At 42.0% G+C, this 17,872-nt stretch overlaps 2 protein-coding genes across 2 annotated transcripts; both read left to right on the top strand.

The window, feature by feature from the left end:
* Positions 1-5,245: 5,245 nt before the first annotated feature.
* Positions 5,246-7,643, top strand: LOC150054629 (disintegrin and metalloproteinase domain-containing protein 21-like). Its single transcript, XM_090345384.1, has one exon. It carries the CDS (start codon positions 5,502-5,504, stop codon positions 7,641-7,643), a length of 2,142 nt encoding a protein of 713 aa, XP_090201510.1. The 5' UTR covers positions 5,246-5,501.
* A 5,907-nt stretch (positions 7,644-13,550) lies between these two features.
* On the top strand, positions 13,551-16,067 carry LOC150054628 (disintegrin and metalloproteinase domain-containing protein 20-like). Its single transcript, XM_090344387.1, has one exon. It carries the CDS (start codon positions 13,679-13,681, stop codon positions 15,959-15,961), a length of 2,283 nt encoding a protein of 760 aa, XP_090200513.1. The 5' UTR covers positions 13,551-13,678; the 3' UTR covers positions 15,962-16,067.
* Positions 16,068-17,872: the final 1,805 nt, after the last annotated feature.

Raw genomic sequence — 17,872 nt, 5'->3', positions numbered from 1 at the left:
GGAGGAGGCAGGGGGAAAGGGCCCTGGGCCAGCACTGTTTATTGCTTTGACCAAATGAGCCTCAGAACAGGAGTGATAAAGTACAAGCTAAGCTGTGGGAGAAGAGGCCCCTGAGCCTACACTATCATTCCCTGTCAAGCACTCTACCACCATGGAAATGTCCTGCTTGTAAGAAACTTTTGTTATGGCCATCTGGAGTTTCCATAGTGATTCTGACACCTGCTGACTACGTAGTTATAGGAAAGTTAGATGTTCTATTATTTCAAGCACTATATTAAATAGAAATGATTTCACCCTGTGGACATAATGGAAATTGATGACAGGTCTAAGGAAATTGACATATATTCAGTGTGTGCTGGCTGCTGTCTTAATAGTTGGAGTATTATTTTTTTAGTTATTCTAAATTTGGAATATTGCCCCCATAATGTCATTGACATATCTCTGTTTAACCATCACATACTGAACTATGGTCCATTATATAACACTTCCTAATGCTTTGGATGTTTGAAGGCATATGATTCAAGTGAAATGAAACAGGCAGCACCATTTTAAAAAGAGTTTACTTTGTGTTGGGGGCAGAGAGAAGTCTCAGTGATAGGATTGTAGCCTTTGTGCTGAGTGTTGTGGGTTATTCTCTTAATCTCATCTGTGGAAAAGATGTTGCTAGAGGCCGGGCGCAAAGCCTAGTTGTAGAGAGCTCACCTACCACACAGGAAGCCCTGGTACCACATACACAGGAAAAGCCAGATATGGCAATGTGGCTTAAGTGGCCGAGCGCTAGCTTTGAGCAAAGGAGTATCCAAGGACACTGAACAGGCCCTGAGTTTAAGCCCCAGAACTGAGTTCAAGACCCTGGACTGGTAAAAAAAAAAAAAAAGAAGTTGGGAGAAGTTACCATAGTCTAAATTGGCCTGGGATAGTAATAGGTGACCCCACTTGAAAAGAAAAAAACTAAAGGAAAAAGGACTGGCCTGACTCAAGTGACATATAACTGCATTAGCAATTATAAGGACTAATTCTAGAATCAAAGTATGAAATGCCTTTTCATTTTCATTATTATTTTTGTCTGTCTTAGGGGTTGAATTCTTGCCTGGGGCCCTACTCCTGAACTCTTCAGCTCAGGGCTAGCAGTGTACCACTTTGAGCCACAGCGCCACTTCCAGTTTTCTGGTGGTTAATTGGAGATAAGAGTCTCACAGGCCTTCATGTCCAGGCTGGTGCTGAACTGCAACCCTCAGATCTTAGCCTGCTGAATAGCTGGGATTACAGGTGTAAGCCATTGACATCCGGCTGGTTTTCATTGTTATTGTGGCCGAGAAAAAAATCATTATTGTTACAGAAAAAAATCTCTACGTATCTCACTCTATTTCAGGTTATCTTTCTTTGAGTCAGCTGAATTGTATTGAATGTGTATTGCAAGAATTAAAGAAAATGAAATATCAACCTTTCTGGTGTTTAGATTATCTGTTTACTTGCTGACATTAGGTAGACTTAATGCAAGATTTGGGTGGAGAATTTTATTTAGTTGGTGCTAAGGACTTTGAAGTTTCTGTGAGAGTGATAGAGTGATTGCAGTCTAGTACAGTCATGGGGTCAGATTTTCTAGTTTAAATGATCTAAATAGGGGAAGGACCCTTGATACTGAACATATGTTTATAAGGCTTTTGAGAAAGGCGTTTTACAAATGAGCCTTCTAGTAAGTAGTAATTTTTTTAGAAACTTCAGTTTAACATGCCAGGTAGATAGTTATAGGACACATTACTTAACAGGGAAATAAAGATTGAGTTGTATTCTCTCCCTGTCTCCTCCCTCCCTTCCTTCTGTGTTCCTCTCTTTTTATCCTCAAAGGAAGACTCCACAAGGCACAGGGAAGATGTATGGAGATATAGAGGAGCCCGAATTAGGATAAAGGAAATATCGACCAAGAAAAGATAAGATGGTTACCTGATTAGATATCCTGATTTTTTGTATCTTCTATTCAAGCCTTCTCAGATTAGCATAATTAAGTTGCAGTAAAAAACAAAACAAAACAAAAACTATGTTCTTATAAGAAACTCTGTGTATGGTGGGAAATTTGGCCTAGTGGTAAGAAGGCTTTGTAGCATGCATGAAGACTTGGGTTCAATTCCTTGGGGCACATATATAGAAAAAGCCAAAAGTGGTGCTACGCCTCAAGTGGTGGAGCACAAGTCTTGAGAAAGCCCAAGGACGGTGCTCAGGCCCTGATTTTAAGCCCGGACAATGACCAAAAAAAAGGGGGGGGAGAACGAAAGGAAGGAAGGAAGAAAGAAAGAAGAGTCTTTACTATGACCAATTTGTTTACCACACTCAGAGATATGGAACTTCATTTTTAAACCTAAACCATCTACAAAATGATTTTCACTTTAAGAAAAAGAATGAAAATTACAAATGCATAATTGCTAAAGCAAACTTTCTTAGCAAAAGGAAGAAGTCACACCAAATTATAAATTGAAAACAGGAAAATCTCTAGACTTCACAAAAGTTGAACCTCTTTCATGTTGGTAATAATTACTGACACAATTTATTATATATTCTCTTTTTTTTTTCAGTCGATCTTGTGACTTGATCTGTGGGTGTCGGCCCCGAGCTCTTCAGCTCAGGGCTAGGGCTCTATTACTGGAGCCACCATACCACTTCCAGTTTTCTGGTGGTTCATTGGAGATGACAGTCTCTAGGACTTCCTTGAGGAAAAGCAGATACCCTGAAAACTTTGTTACAAGAAGGAATAGGAGATACACTAGATCTCCTTGGCATAGGTCTCAACTTTCTTAATAAAGACCTCCAAACACAATAAATTGAAGAAAATTTGGACAAATGGAACTGCACTAAAGTACAGGCCTTCTTTATGGCAAAGGACATAGCTAGCAGGTTAAATAGAAAGCCCACAGGGTGGGAGTAGAGCTTCACTTGCCATACAAGAGACAAGGGCCTCATACCTGAAATATATCAACAGCTCAAAAAATTGAATCTCTCCAAAACAAATCTTCAAAGAAACAACCCATTCAAAGGTGGGCTAAAGACTTAAAGAGAGACTTCTTTGAAGAGGAAATAAGAATGGCCTTTAGACACCTGAAGAAATGCAAACCAAAACAACTCTGAGATTCCACCTCACTCCAGATAGAAGGGCCATCATCAAGAAACCCATAACAACCGATGCTGGTGGGATGTGGCAAGAGGGATGGCTACTACACTGTTGGTGGGACTGTAAACTGGTCGAGCCACTATGGAAAGCAGTATGGCTATTCCTCAAAGATTAAACATAGAGCTCCCCTTTGACCCATCAATTCCATTCCTTGGCATTTACCCAAATGTCCAGAAACAAGGACATACTAACGCCACTAGCACAACGATGTTCATTACAGCATTATTGACCATGGCAAAGACATGGAACCAACCCAGATGCCTCTCACTAGATGATTGGATCAAGAAGATGTGGTATTTGTACACAATGGAGTTTGATGCTGCCATCAGAAAGAATGGCATTGCTCCATTTGTAAGGAAATGAAAAGACTTGGAAAAAAATTCATAGTAAGTGAAGTAAGCCAGACTCAAAGGCACATAGGCTCCACGGTTTCCCTCCTTTGTAATAATTAGTACACATCTAAGACTCTCCTAGCAGAGGTTTACAATAGGTCAATACCTAGGTACATAAGGTCATATAGGATGAGTCTGAATGAAAGGAACTCTAGTCTTGTGTGAATGTTGTTATTAATGTACTATGTTATTTCTCTTTTTTGCCCTTATGATTAACCCCATATTGTTCCTGTATCTGACTTTGTTATCTGCTATATTACATATATATTTACTTGATTATTTGAAATAGGAAAGGAAGGGGGAAACAAGATGATTGGGAGGAAAAGGGGGAAGGGAAATGGGGACAAAAACTTGAGAAAGGGTATCAATGTATGAGAAGTAATGTACCTGCTATCTGGCAATTGTAACTGTCACCCCTCTATACATGATCCCAACAATAGAAAAAAACGTCTTTTGGATTTTAGTGCCCAGGAGGGCTTTGAATCTTGATGCTCAGATATCATCCTCCTGAGTAGCTAAGATTACAGGCGTGAACCACAGGCACCTGGCTATAATAATATATTCTTTCTAAAGTTACTCTGTTTTGTGTTGGTTTTGAGTTGAAATTTCATATGTAGTGCAGACTGGCTTCCAACTTCCTGTCTCTTGCCTCAGTTTGCCAAGGGCTGGCATAAGTTATAGCTTTTTTAACTTTCTTTTTAATTTGCTAATCTTCTGGGAATTCTTTGTTATAATTTCTACTTTGAAACCTCAAAATCCACTTTCTTTTACTTAGAATTTTTGACTTTTTTGTATTATTGATAGTATAGAAAAAGAATTTTATGTCCAGAAACAAGGCCATACTAAAGCTACTAGCACAACAATGTTCACTGCAGCATAATTTACCATAGCTCAGATATGGAACCCACCCAGATGCCCCTCAGTAGATGATTGGTTCAACAAGAAGTGGTATTTATACACAATGGAATTTTATGCTGCCATCAGAAAGAATGACTTCCTTTTCTTAATATCTAACAAAAGAACCTGCAGGATTTTTTCACCTTTCCAGTCTTGGGGGTTAAATTCTGGGGCTGGGCACTGTCCTTGGACCATTTTTGCTCAAGGCTGGCACTCTGCCACTTGAGCTACAGCACCACTTCTCACTCTTTCTGTTTATGTGGTACTGAGGAATCAAACCCAGGGCTCTGTGGGTGCTAGGAGAGAATGCTAACACTGGGCTAAACTCCTGATATATGAGAGTCTTTTTTTTTTGTTTGTGTATTGATGAGTAATGAGATAAATGAATACAATCCCAGCCAGGATGCATGGTGAACACAGAACTTCTCCACTTACACAAGTGTTGATATATCTATTTAAGCAAACATTGAGAGGATTCCCTAGAATTCTTCGTTATTTTTTGTTGTTGTTGTGCGTCATGGGGCTCGGACTCTGGGCCTGGGTGCTATCCTTGAGCTTTTCAGATCAAGGCTATTGCCTCACTCCCACTTCCCATAGTTTAGTGATTAATTGGATACAAGTTTCTCACGGTCTTTGATGCCCAGGTTGGCTTTGAACCATGCTCCTCAGATCTCAGCCTCCTGAGTAGGTAGGATTACAGGCATGAGCCACCACACCCAGATGACTCCCTAGAATTCTTAAAACAACTGTCATGGCAATACCTTTGTTCAAAGAAGACAGAGATTCTCTTCTCAAGGCCCATGAGCTACATGAATTTTCAAATTCCTTTCTGAAGACACTCCATTCTTTTTCTCCTCCAATTCCCTTAGTCCTATGACTGGTCCCACCACTCTCTTTATTTCATTTCCAGCACCCCAGCTATGATGGTCTTCCTCTGCCAGGACACAGTTGCATAAAGGTCAGTGCTGCACTCAGTACCTCAGGGGGAGGAGGCTGAACAGAAGGGCCTCATTTTCTGTCCTCTTCTGCTGTGGAAAGATGGCTCCATAATGGTGGCTGTGAAGACTAGAGCACCCCTGACAGTCTCTCTTGTGCTGCTCTGGCTTGCAGTGCCTCCGTCGCCTTCTGGCCTCTCCCAGGCTGGGGCCACCCAATACCTGAGTACCCCTGAAGTGGTGATTCCCTTGAAAGTGACCACCAGGGGCAGAGGTGCAGAGACTCCAGGATGGCTCTCATACAGCCTGCAATTGGAGGGCCACAGGCACATTGTCCACATGAGGCCCAAGAAGCAATTGGTTTCCCCAGACCTCCCTGTGTTCACCTACACAGAACAGCATGCTCTCCATGAGGACCACCCCTTCATCCCTGGAGACTGTTACTACCATGGTTATGTGGAAGGAGCCCGGGAGTCTTTGGTAGTTTTCAGCATCTGTTTTGGAGGCTTTCGGGGAGTGTTACAAATAAGTGGCCTCAATTATGAAATTGAACCCATCAGACACTCTACAGCATTCGAACACTTGGCTTATCGGTTATATGCTAATGAGACACGATTCTCACCCGCAAAGTGTGCTTTAACAGAGAAGGAAGTAGCACACCAACACTTGAGATTTGAAGGAATGGAAAATTCTGGTCTGAAACAAAATGCTTCCGGTGACTGGTGGACCCACACATGGTTTCTAGAGCTGGCTATAGTGACTGACCATGCTTTCTTCAGTTACTCCCAAAGCAACTTATCAAACGTACAAGAGGATGTGATTCTTGTTATCAATATAGTGGATTCTGTGTATCACCAGTTGAATACTTTTGTGACTCTAATCGGCATTGTGATTTGGAATCAAGGAAATGCTTTCTCAATGACAGACATAGAACAGGTTTTGGAAGATTTCTCTCAGTGGAAACAAGTCAGTCTTTCCAAGCTGCAGCATGATGCTGCTCACATTTTTATAAAAAGCTCAATAAGCACACTTGGTTTAGCCTATGTTGGGGGCATCTGTCGCCCTCCTATTAATTGTGGAGTTGATAATTTCCAAGGAGACCCATGGTCTCTTTTTGCTAACACGGTAGCCCATGAGTTAGGTCACACTTTTGGTATGCAGCATGATGAGAAATTCTGTTCTTGTGGGGAAACAGGTTGCATCATGAGTGCTTTCAGAGTGCCAGCACAGCGATTCACCAATTGCAGCTATGATACATTTCAGAAGACAACTTTAAACCAAGGATCCTGTTTGCATACTCATCCAAGACCTGGAGGTGTCTTTTGGCTGAAGCGCTGTGGGAATGGTGTCATTGAGAGAGGGGAGGAGTGTGACTGTGGGTCTGTACAGCAGTGTAAACAAGATCCTTGTTGTATGTTGAACTGTACTCTGAAGCCTGAGGCTACTTGTGCTTTTGGACTTTGCTGCAAAGATTGCAAATTCATGCCATTAGGAGAACTCTGCAGACAACAGGTCAATGAATGTGACCTTCCAGAATGGTGCAATGGGACATCCCACCAATGCCCAGAAGATGGGTATGTGCAGGATGGGATCCCTTGCAGTGCCACTGCCTACTGTTACCAAAAACAATGCAATACCCATGACCAACAGTGCAAGGAGATTTTTGGCAAAGGTGCCAAGCGTGCATCTCAGAATTGCTATGAAGAAATCAACTCCCAAGGAAGCCAGGTTGGCCACTGTGGGAAAAATGGCACAGTATACTTGAAATGTAACCTATCGGATATCCTCTGCGGGAGAGTTCAGTGTGATAATGTGGAAAATGTTCCCCTACTCCGAGATCATTCAGTTTTGCAGCAAACCCGCGTCAACGGTGTTACCTGCTGGGGTATTAAGCATTACTTTGGGCATGGCATCCCTGACTTTGGTGAAGTGAAAGATGGCACCTCCTGTGGAGCAGGAAAGATCTGCATCCACAAGAAGTGTGTCAGTCTGTCTGTCCTGTCACAAGTCTGCCTGCCAGAGACCTGCAATATGAAAGGGATCTGCAATAATAAACATCACTGCCACTGCACCTATGGATGGTCTCCACCCCACTGCCTGAACAGAGGCTATGGAGGTAGTGAGGACAGTGGCCCTGCATCGGCAAAAACAAGGGTGTTCTTGTCAGGAGCTGGATTTCTTTGGGGGTCAAGTCTGATTGGTCTGTTGGCTATAGGAATTTGTGTATATTGTCAAATACACTTTAGACCCAGGTAGATTAAGTCTCTCACTCATCAACTTAAGCAAGCCTCTGTAATTGAACATCCTATACATTCGTTTTTAGCTTCTTACTAAAATGTGAGGGCAAGTCTGAAACTGAGCACCATTTTCACTGTATAAGAAGATATAGTGGACTTCACTTCAGTATCAGGAACCTAATTAAGTACAATGATCTGGTGATCCCTGCCTACTGTTCATGTATTAAGCATCTAATAATGATTCATTTCCTGTACAGCCACCCAGCTTAGTCATTTTAGTGTTTCTTTGACATAAATAGAATAGACAGGGAGGCAAGAGACAGGCATTAGAATGTCCAGGTGTTGGGCCTCTTCGGTCATTTATTGAGTTGAGAAAATAACTTATATAGTCCCACAAAATCCGTAAACTTTCAGTTAAGGTGACACCATAGAAGTCAAAAACACCTCACAAGTGGAGGCCAGGTAATAAATAATATCATAGTCCAAGGGAATGTCATGCCACATACAAAGGATCCATGAAACCCTCTGTGTTCTGAGTGCATGTAGGTGTGTCCAGGATCCAGAGTTTTGATAACAAAGGCCCAGTTGGGCATCCTAAAATATACTCATCTACCTCCAGTCAAGATTGTAAAGCAGAAACACTAACATATCTGGCATAGAATAGCAGAGATTAATGCCACCATTAATGGCTGCAGTTTCAGTGTGTTGATCCACATTGTATTCCCATTTAACTCAGCTCTTCATGAATGATGGTAGGTTTCTGTGAATTGAAATGAAAGTTCCTATCATGTATTCTCTCCCAGACTTGGTAAATTTATTGTAAGTGATGGATGCATGCAAGTCAAGTGTTATGGTATGGACCTGTATTCACAAGTACTCCCAAGTACAGGCAGGAGGATCCTGAGCAAATTTAGAGAAATCTTTTTTTTTGCCAGTCCTGGGCTTGAGCTCAGGGCCTGAGCCCTGTCCTTGGACTTTCTCAAGGCTAGAGCTCTACCACTTGAGCCTCAGCACCACTTCCGGCTTTTTTTTTTCTATGTACGTGGTACCGAGGAATCGAACCCGGGTCTTCATGCATGCTAGGCAAGCACTTTAACCACTAGGCCAAACTCCCGGCCCCATTTAGAGAAATCTTATCTCAGAAACCTAAGTAAAAACAAAAACTAAAGAGCTCAGGTTAGAGTCCAAGTGAAAGTCCCCTGTCTACCAAGCATGTGACCCTAAGTTAACCCAAGTACAATGACTGAATGAAAGATGAACATGGTTCCTGGCCCATGGCATATTCCTATTTACCTGACAAATGTATGTTTTTGTCAACACCAGGAATAAGGATCAAAAGCAGTTGACATTCTCTTTGCAAAGGAAAGCACCCTATGCCTATAGTCTTTCCTCAAGACTATATAACTGTTGTCACAATACAATTTGATAGTAACATGATAACCATGATGTTAAATGGAACAAATGCCTAGAATATTGATAAACATGTAGAACATTTAAACAACAATATAAAGGGGCCGGGAGTTTGGTGTAATGGAAGAGTGCTTGCCTAGCAAGCAGGAAGACCTGGGTTCCATTCCTCGGTACCACATATATAGAAAAAAAGCAGGAAGCAGTGCTGAGGATCAAGTGGTAGAGCTCGAGCCTTTAGAAAGTCCAAGGACAGTGCTCAGGCCCTGAGCTCAAGCCCATTGGCTGGCAAAAATGTAAATAAAAATAAACAACAATATAAAGCAATTTGACCTACATAACATGGTTATTTCAACAACAGGATGCACATTCTCACCAACACATGGAAACAACAGAATGGAGAAAACATAGTCAACAAATGACATTTAAAACATCCTTATGTGGAAAAAAAACACACATTTTAATCAAGTGGTATACTCCTGTGATCCCTGGATTCTGGAGGCTGAAACAGAAGGCTTAGAGTTAAGGCCAATCTGGGGTACAATGTACGGTCTAGGACAGTGGGCAAATAGATCCCATCTCAAAAACCAAAAAGGAAAAGAAGGAAGAGAGGAAGGAAGGAAAGAAGGAAAAACGTTGATTGGTTCTAACTGCAACCTGAGGCAGCACGATCAAATCTCAGACCAAAGAAAATTGGAAAATACAGGTACAGGTACAGAGGAAAAAGGAAATTCAGTGGGAACCAGGGCTCCTAACACTCACCAGCCCTTGGGCTCCAAGTTCCCATGAGCAAGCATATCTATTTCTGTTCATACAGGGAAGGTTACTATGGACACATGCAAAAATAAAGCATACTAATAATGTAATATATTAAAATCAGAGCCAAAACAGAGTTTGTGAGAAACACTGGTTCCTTCTTGTTTTGAGAAAGGAGACTGCAACTCAGGGCACATCCAGATATGTAGTCTACCTCATCCAGCCTCCAAGGTTAGGTGTCAGCCCTCAAGGTCCAGCTGCCAGGATTTCTAGCACTAAGGAAGGAGGACAGCATTCCAGTCTTTTAACCCTCACCAGAGCTGTCTTTTAAATCTTCCATGGCCCAGTTCTCAGTGCCCCAAATTCTGTCCAGGCAGTGTTCCGACCTCTCAAACCTTTCCCAGATTTGACAGCTTAGCTTCAGAGTTCCCTACAGTTGATCTGATCCTTTTAGTCTATGGAATAAACTCCATAAGCTTCAACAAATAGGAAAAAATTTACATAAGGGTTGTTCTCAATATATATGATCATATTAAATAACCATCACACAAATATGTTGAGTAAGTTAAATGTTTGGGCATTAACTAAACATACTTCAAAATAATAGTAACAAAGGAAATTTGAAAATATCTGAACAGTAAAAATCAAATATGTAAAAATTTGTGAAAAGTTGCTAAAGTAAAACAAATTTTTTTTGGATAGGTCGTGGGGCTTGAATGAACTCTGGGCATGGAAGATGTCCCTGAGCTCTTCAGCTCAACGCTAGCACTCTACCACTTGAGACACAGTGCCACTTCTAGTTTTCTGGTGGTTAATTGGAGATAAGAGTCTCATGGATTCTGGTGCCCAGGCTGGCTTTGAACTGTGATCCTCAGATCCCAGCCTGCTGAGTAGCTCAGATTACAGTGGTGAGCCACCAGCATCCAGCTTAAAGCAGTATTTTATTAGTTTTACACAAATTAGGTAAAAAGTTTATCTGAAAGGAAAAGTGGAATAGAAGAGGTCAAATGATTTTCAAAATGAAGAAACAAAGCTACCTTACCCTATTTAAAGATGTAACAGCAGCAACAACAAGGACATCAAAAGATGTAAGAAAATATAGTAATAAAAATGGTGCAATATGACCAGGAGTTTGGCATAGTGGTAGAGTGCTTGATTAGCATGCACGAAGACACAGGTTCTTTTCCTCAGTACTACATACATAGAAAAAAGTTGGAAGTAGTGCTGTTGGTCAAGTGGGAGAGCTCTAGAGTTGAGAAATTCCAAGGACCCTACTCAGGCTCTGAGCTCAAGCCAAGGATTGGCAAAAAAAGATGAAATCTGTAATATCTGCAAAAGGAATAGAAGCATAATACAAATACCAAGTCCAGAAGTTAACCCAGACCGAAGTCACCAAATGACCTATGGTAGACATGCAGAAATATTGAATGGAGCAGTGGTAATGTGGATTAACAAATGGAGATTTAACTTTAAGATATCTTGATCCCAAAAGCCCTAGATCTAATATTTATACCTTATAAGAAGTGACTCAAAATGGACCAGAATGTAAATTGTAAACAGTTGGTGAGAAAGTACAGGAAAGCGTTTGTGACCTGAGACTAGATGAAGAGGTCTTGAAATCGACATCAGATGCTGGAGCTCTGGTTCTGTTAACGGAGGGCCAGCTGTGAGCAACAAAACTGAAAGCTGAGTGAACCAGAAGAAATGGATCACTACACTGTACTTTTTTATAATTATCTTCTAGAAGTTGTAAAAAGGAGTTGCCATTTAACAAAGAAGTTTATGAATACATCTTGAACAATATCATCCTTTTAACACCATGCATTTAAATGTGCCAACTTAAAAAATTGATAGCAAGGGCTGGGAGTTTGGCCTAGTGGTAGAGTGCAAGCCTAGCATGCACGAAGACCACATACATAGAAAAAAATGAAAAAAACAGAAGTGGTGCTGTGGCTCTAGTGTTGAGAAAGACCAAGGCTAGTGCTCATGCCCTGAGCTCAAGCCCAGGGCTGGCAAAGAAGAAAAATGGACAGCAAAAGCATAAGCCAATCAGAAACATACATAAATTTTAGTTCATCATAATTAAAATCCTCTGCTCTGTGTATGCTTCCAAAGGAACAAAAAGCAAAAAGTTGGGAGTAAATAATTGCACATATATTGGTTTACATTAAACCAGTAGGGCTTCTCAAAAGGGAGATATCTATGCAACATCGGAATAGATAATGTTTTGTGAACAGTAAACAAAAAGCACAAGGCATAACATGATAGGTATGGCCAAGAGTAAGAGTGTGGCCCAGCAGTAGAGTGCTTACTTATCTCTGTTCAATACCTGAGTACCAAATTCACAGAAAGAGCTGGTAGTGGTACTGTGGCACAAATGATGGTGTGCTAGAGTTCAATCAAAAAGAAGCTCAGGGAGACTGCCCAAGAACTGGAAAAATCCAAACCCAAGGAGAAAATATAGACTTGGGATCATTTCATTTCGGCTCCTTGATGTTTTTTTGTGTAACGGAATGCATCCTGGTTAGTGAAGATAGACCAAGCCTGTTCATATATATGTTTCTATTGTATTTTGTGATGAGTTTTCATTTGAAATCACCTTGTCAGTGAACATGATTGACAGTTCCCTGCATCTAGAAAGGACCCTTCATGACCAATTCCACCAGACCCACCTTAGGACACTACTAAGCCCGGCATTATTCATTAAAGACTCACTTGCATTACCCTAGAGTGCCTGTAACTGAAATCATGTGCAATTACTCACTCCATTTGGCCTGTTTTCTTTCACTGTTAATTTATGTGAGATACAGCCATGCCCAATCCTCTGTCAGGAATTTTTCTTGATGAAAGTGAGGAACATCTCAAGGTTCTTAGCTGCCTTATTTGCCTATCACCTGTCAAGAGCTGGGTTCTTTTTCATTTTGTCAGTCATGGGGCTTGAACTCAAGGCCTAGACAATGTCCTTCAGCTTTCTTTTTTATTTATTTATTTATTTTTGATTTTTTTAATTTTAATTTAATTTAATTTTATTTTGTCCTTCAGCTTTCTGAAGGCTAGAGCCATATCAAGTGAGTCACAGCACCACTTCCAATTTTTTCTGTGTATGTAGTACCAATGAATCTAATCCAGGGCTTCATGCATGCTAGACACACGCTCTACCACTAGGCTATGCTCCTGTCCCAAGGCTGGGTCTAAAGATTCCAGTTGATGCAGTAAAGGTAGAAATAAAGGCGCTGTGCACATTCACAGATGAGTTTGTAGCTAGGTATAACTTCCTAAGACAGGAATTGGATCTGTCCATCATAAAATACGTCAGGTGGATCAGGAAAAGCAACCCTTGTTCTACAACCAAGGTTTTTTCTTTTTTTTTTTTTATCACCGCTGTTTAGTATTCTATCAAGAACCTCAATCTTGGTTCAGTGTCTATAAATACTATTTGTCCTCTAAACATTCCAGAAAGGAGCATCCACATGCCTATTGTTGTTTAGGATTTCTGTCTTAAATACCCAACCAATCCTTACTGAACCATAAAAGAATCTTTTTCTCACATGGCTTTTGTAAAAGCAGTCCTATCTGATGTAAAACTGCCCTGAACCCACAGAAGTGTTTCCTCCCTGTGGCTTTCCTTCAGGCCATAGCATTTTCAGATTCAATCTATGCCACTTTCCCTCTCCCCATGTTTTTCTTCCCTAGGGCAGCCCCACCCCCTCTACATACATCACTGAGGAAGCCAGCATTGTTATGTAATAGGCTAACCCTCCCTTTACACCTCAGGAGCTGGTGAAAGCCTTCAGCCTCAGTCTGCACTGCTCCTGGCCAGCCTGATGGGAATCTTGATGTCTTAGGCATTACATCTGGCTGCATCTGCTTTGGCCCAGACCTCCCTTCCTCATGAGGTCTGCCTGGGCCCAGGGCCTCCTGCCTGCAGTTCTCTCCCTGCCTGTTCTCTGGACACTCCTGTCCCCTGTCTGCTGCTCCTATGGCCCACCCGGATGGCGCTTCACATCCTCTGAAATCGTCATTCCCAGGAAGGTGCCCCAGAGAAAGGATGGAAGAAAGATGCCAGACCAGCTGTCCTACAGCATGCGCTTCCGGGGACAAAGGCACGTGCTCCATATGAAGCTCAAGAAGAACTTGCTGCCCAGGCATTTGCCTGTTGTTACTGACAGCGACCAAGGAGGCACGCAGGAGGACTATCCCTTCATCCCTGGAGACTGTTACTACCACAGCTACCTGGAAGGGGTTCCTGGATCCCTGGCCACCCTGGACACCTGCCATGGAGGTCTGCGGGGAAGGATACAGGTGGATGACTTCACTTATGAAATCAAACCACTGGAGACCTCTTCCAGATTTGAGCATGTGGTTTCTATGCTCGTGGCAGAAGAGGAAGGAGAGGCCAGCAGAAGGTGTCACATTGGAGAGGGAGAAATGAAACCAGTCATTGAAGAATTTGAACCTGCTGAAAGCCCTAGAGCAGGCACCTATTATTTGTGGAGGAGACACCCAAAAGACGTGCGGTTGTTGTACATCGTTTCTAATTCTTACATCACCCACTTCAATAATCAGACTCTTGTCCTTGAGCATGTAATGATTATGAACAGCATTGCAGAAACCATTTACAAACCAACTGGCTTTAATGTCCGGATTCGTTTTGTGTTATTCTGGGATTATGCAGATGCTGTCTCTTTGAAAAATCCAGATGCCTTTGACTTCATATTAAAAGTTGGAAGTTGGAGTTTTCAGAGTTGGGCTCGCAGACTTCCTCACAGCGCTATAGCGATAATAGCAGGAGAGCAGGTTGGAGGAATGACTCATCTTGCTATTTTGATAGGATTGTGCAGCCATACAGGGTCAGTTTTTTTTGTGACTGCAACAAGGTTTCATGTATTTTTGGCTTCAACTGTGGTAGCACACACATTGGCTCATCTTTTTGGTTCTAAGCATGACACACCTCCTTGTCTTTGTTTTCGAAGGACCCATTGCGTCATGACTCCTGTGCCTAATCTTCAAGATACATTTAGCAATTGTTCTTTTCCAGTATTTCACTCGTGGGTTTTAAGGTGGGACACTTGCATGTGGCAGCTGAATGTTCCCTATGAAAATTATCCTAACATAGCCCCTCGTTGTGGAGACAAGATCATAAGTCAACTGGAGGAGTGTGACTGTGGTTCCTTCAAAGACTGTGCCAGTGATAAGTGTTGTGGGACTGACTGCATGTTCACTAAGGGGACCAAGTGTAGTGATGGAGACTGCTGCAAGGACTGCCAATTTGCTCCCGCTGGGACGATTTGCAGAGATATAGCAGGTGTTTGTGATCTGACGGAATACTGTGATGGAAGAACAGAGAAATGCCCAAATGATACGTATATCCAGGATGGGACACCATGTTCTCCGAAGGCTGTTTGTGTGAGAGGAAACTGCAGTGACCGTGACTTGCAGTGCCAAGCCCTTTTTGGACAAAATGTAAAAGATGGTTCAGCAGAATGCTATAAACAACTGAATGTGAGGGGTGACCGGTTTGGAAACTGTGGAGTAAGATCCCAGCGAGGGGGACCTGGGCTTGTGAGATGTCGTCATCATAACTTCATGTGTGGCTTGTTACACTGCAGGGATCTGACCCATATTCCAGGAGGAGGCGAGCACACTACTTTCCACCAGCTGACTGTATGGTTTGAGGAAGAAGAGCACCAATGCTTCGGCTATGATGCACACTATGGTGCAGAGGTGCCCGAAATGAGTATGGTAGTGGATGGTGCATTTTGTGCTCCTGGAAAATTCTGTTTTAGGGGGAATTGCACCGATTTTGATGAAATGGGTTTTTCTTGTGATGTGAGAAGATGCAATTACAAAGGGGTGTGTAACAACTACCACAGCTGTCACTGTATGCCTGGCTGGAAACCACCAACCTGTCAGCAGAAAGGAGAGGGAGGTAGTGTAGATAGTGGCCCGCCAGGTGAAAGGGAACATCTTCAAGCCCATATATACTTGAAAATTCACAAAGTAGTCCCTCTGATATTAGTTCGTTTGTTTCTGTTTCTGTTTGTCATTCTTTTTGGTGCAATCCCAGGGATACAAACGTTTTTCGCACTGTACATTTTTAGAATTGAAATAGAACCAATGTCAGAATCAGAACTGCCAGAAACTGCTGAAAATCCCGCAATGCCTGGTGAATAAATATCAGTGAGCTCTACTACGGACTTGAGCTATCTGGAACCTGAGTGGACAGAAAATGATCACTGTAATAATTACATCGTGCTTATTCATTTTGAGGTAAAATAAAATCAGGAAATATTCAATATGGGGCTCTGGGTTTAAATTCATTTCAAACTTCATTTTTGTTTCATTTATCTCCTTGCTTCACCACACTTCTCTTTTCCCTCCTCACCCCTTTCCTTTGTTCCCCTTCCTTTTCCCTCCTTCCCCTCCAGAGTCCTGTTCTGTTTGTATCTTAGACAAACCTAGCACCTTTTCTTGAGAGGCAACGGTTGTACAACTACGAAGTCCCTAAACTCTCCTCATATTCCTTTCATCCCTCTGTAGATGAAGCAGGAATTAGTACATTCGCTATCTGTTGGTGAGCCTATGCATGTTTAACGTGTGAGCTCTAAGCTGTTCCTGATACATCATGATTACATCGCATTATATGGCACTTGTGTAGCAGCGCCATGATGTGTTTCCAACTCATGTGTACTGCTTTGAGTATTTGTCCATGTTTTGTAAGTGTGAAACATAAGTAGGAAGAGTGGCATTTGCCAGTGATATGCATGGTAATTGTAAGAAACTTTTTTCCCCGGTCAGCCCGGGGGCATGAACTCAGAGCCTGATCAATATCTTTGTGCTTTCTCTAGACTAGCATTCTACCACTTGAGCCACAGCATCATTTCCAGCTTTTTCTATGTATGTGGTACCGAGGATTTGAACCCCGGTCTTCATGCATGCCTGGCAGGCACTGTAAGCAACATTCCAGAAAACCACATGTACACAAATTACTTAGAAGAAAGCAAAGTTTATTGCCAACAGGAGGATCTAGAAGACCCCCTTCTCACCTTCATGTGAGAAGAAGAGCCAGCTATCTTGTGGGGTGACCTATTTAATGTGTAGATTTTAGGGGGCACAGAGAACATGGAAACCCTTGGGGGGGTCATCAGAATTAGGGGTTTCTTCATGGCAGGTGGAAGATAGCTAATTACTGCCCTAATCTATGTGTCTCATACCACTTTTTCAGAGAGAGAGAACATATTAAACCAAGGAGGAGGCAGGGGGAAAGGGCCCTGGGCCAGCACTGTTTATTGCTTTGACCAAATGAGCCTCAGAACAGGAGTGATAAACTACAAGCTAAGCTGTGGGAGAAGAGGCCCCTGAGACTACACTATCATTCCCTGTCAAGCACTCTACCACCATGGAAATGTCCTGCTTGTAAGAAACTTTTGTTATGGCCATCTGGAGTTTCCATAGTGATTCTGACACCTGCTGACTACGTAGTTATAGGAAAGTTAGATGTTCTATTATTTCAAGTACTATATTAAATAGAAATGATTTCACCCTGTGGACATAATGAAAATTGATGACAGGTCTAAGGAAATTGGCTGCTGTCTTAATAGTTGGAGTATTATTTTTTTAGTTATTCTAAATTTGGAATATTGCCTCCATAATGTCATTGACATATCTCTGTTAAACCATCACATACTGAACTATGGTCAATTATATAACAGTTCCTAATGCTTTGGATGTTTGAAGGCATATGATTCAAGTGAACTGAAGCAGGCAGTATCTTTTTTTTTTTTTTTGCCAGTCCTGGGCTGGATCTCATGCCTTGAGCACTATCCTCGGACTTTCTGAAGGCTAGCACTCTACCACTTGAATCTCAGCACCACTTCCGGCTTTTTTTCCTATGTATGTGGGGTACCAAGAAATCGAACCTGGGTCTTCCTGCATGCTAGGCAAGCACTGTACCACTAGGCCAAATTTTCGGCCCCCAACAGGCAGTATCATTTTAAAAACAGTTTATTTTGTGTTGGGGGCAGAGAGAAGTCTCAGTGATTGGGTTGTAGCCTTTGTGCTGAGTGTTCTGGATTATTCTCTTAA

Source organism: Megascapheus bottae, chromosome 14 (genome assembly GCF_031878675.1).
Source record: "Megascapheus bottae isolate mThoBot1 chromosome 14, mThoBot2.hap1, whole genome shotgun sequence".
In the NCBI taxonomy this organism is placed as follows: Eukaryota; Metazoa; Chordata; class Mammalia; order Rodentia; family Geomyidae; genus Megascapheus; species Megascapheus bottae.
This window is presented reverse-complemented; position numbering and strand designations above follow the sequence as displayed.

Coding starts and splice junctions, on each gene's coding strand:
- LOC150054629 (XM_090345384.1), top strand. CDS start 5,502: ATGGTGGCTGTGAAGACTAGAGCACCCCTGACAGTCTCTCTTGTGCTG.
- LOC150054628 (XM_090344387.1), top strand. CDS start 13,679: ATGAGGTCTGCCTGGGCCCAGGGCCTCCTGCCTGCAGTTCTCTCCCTG.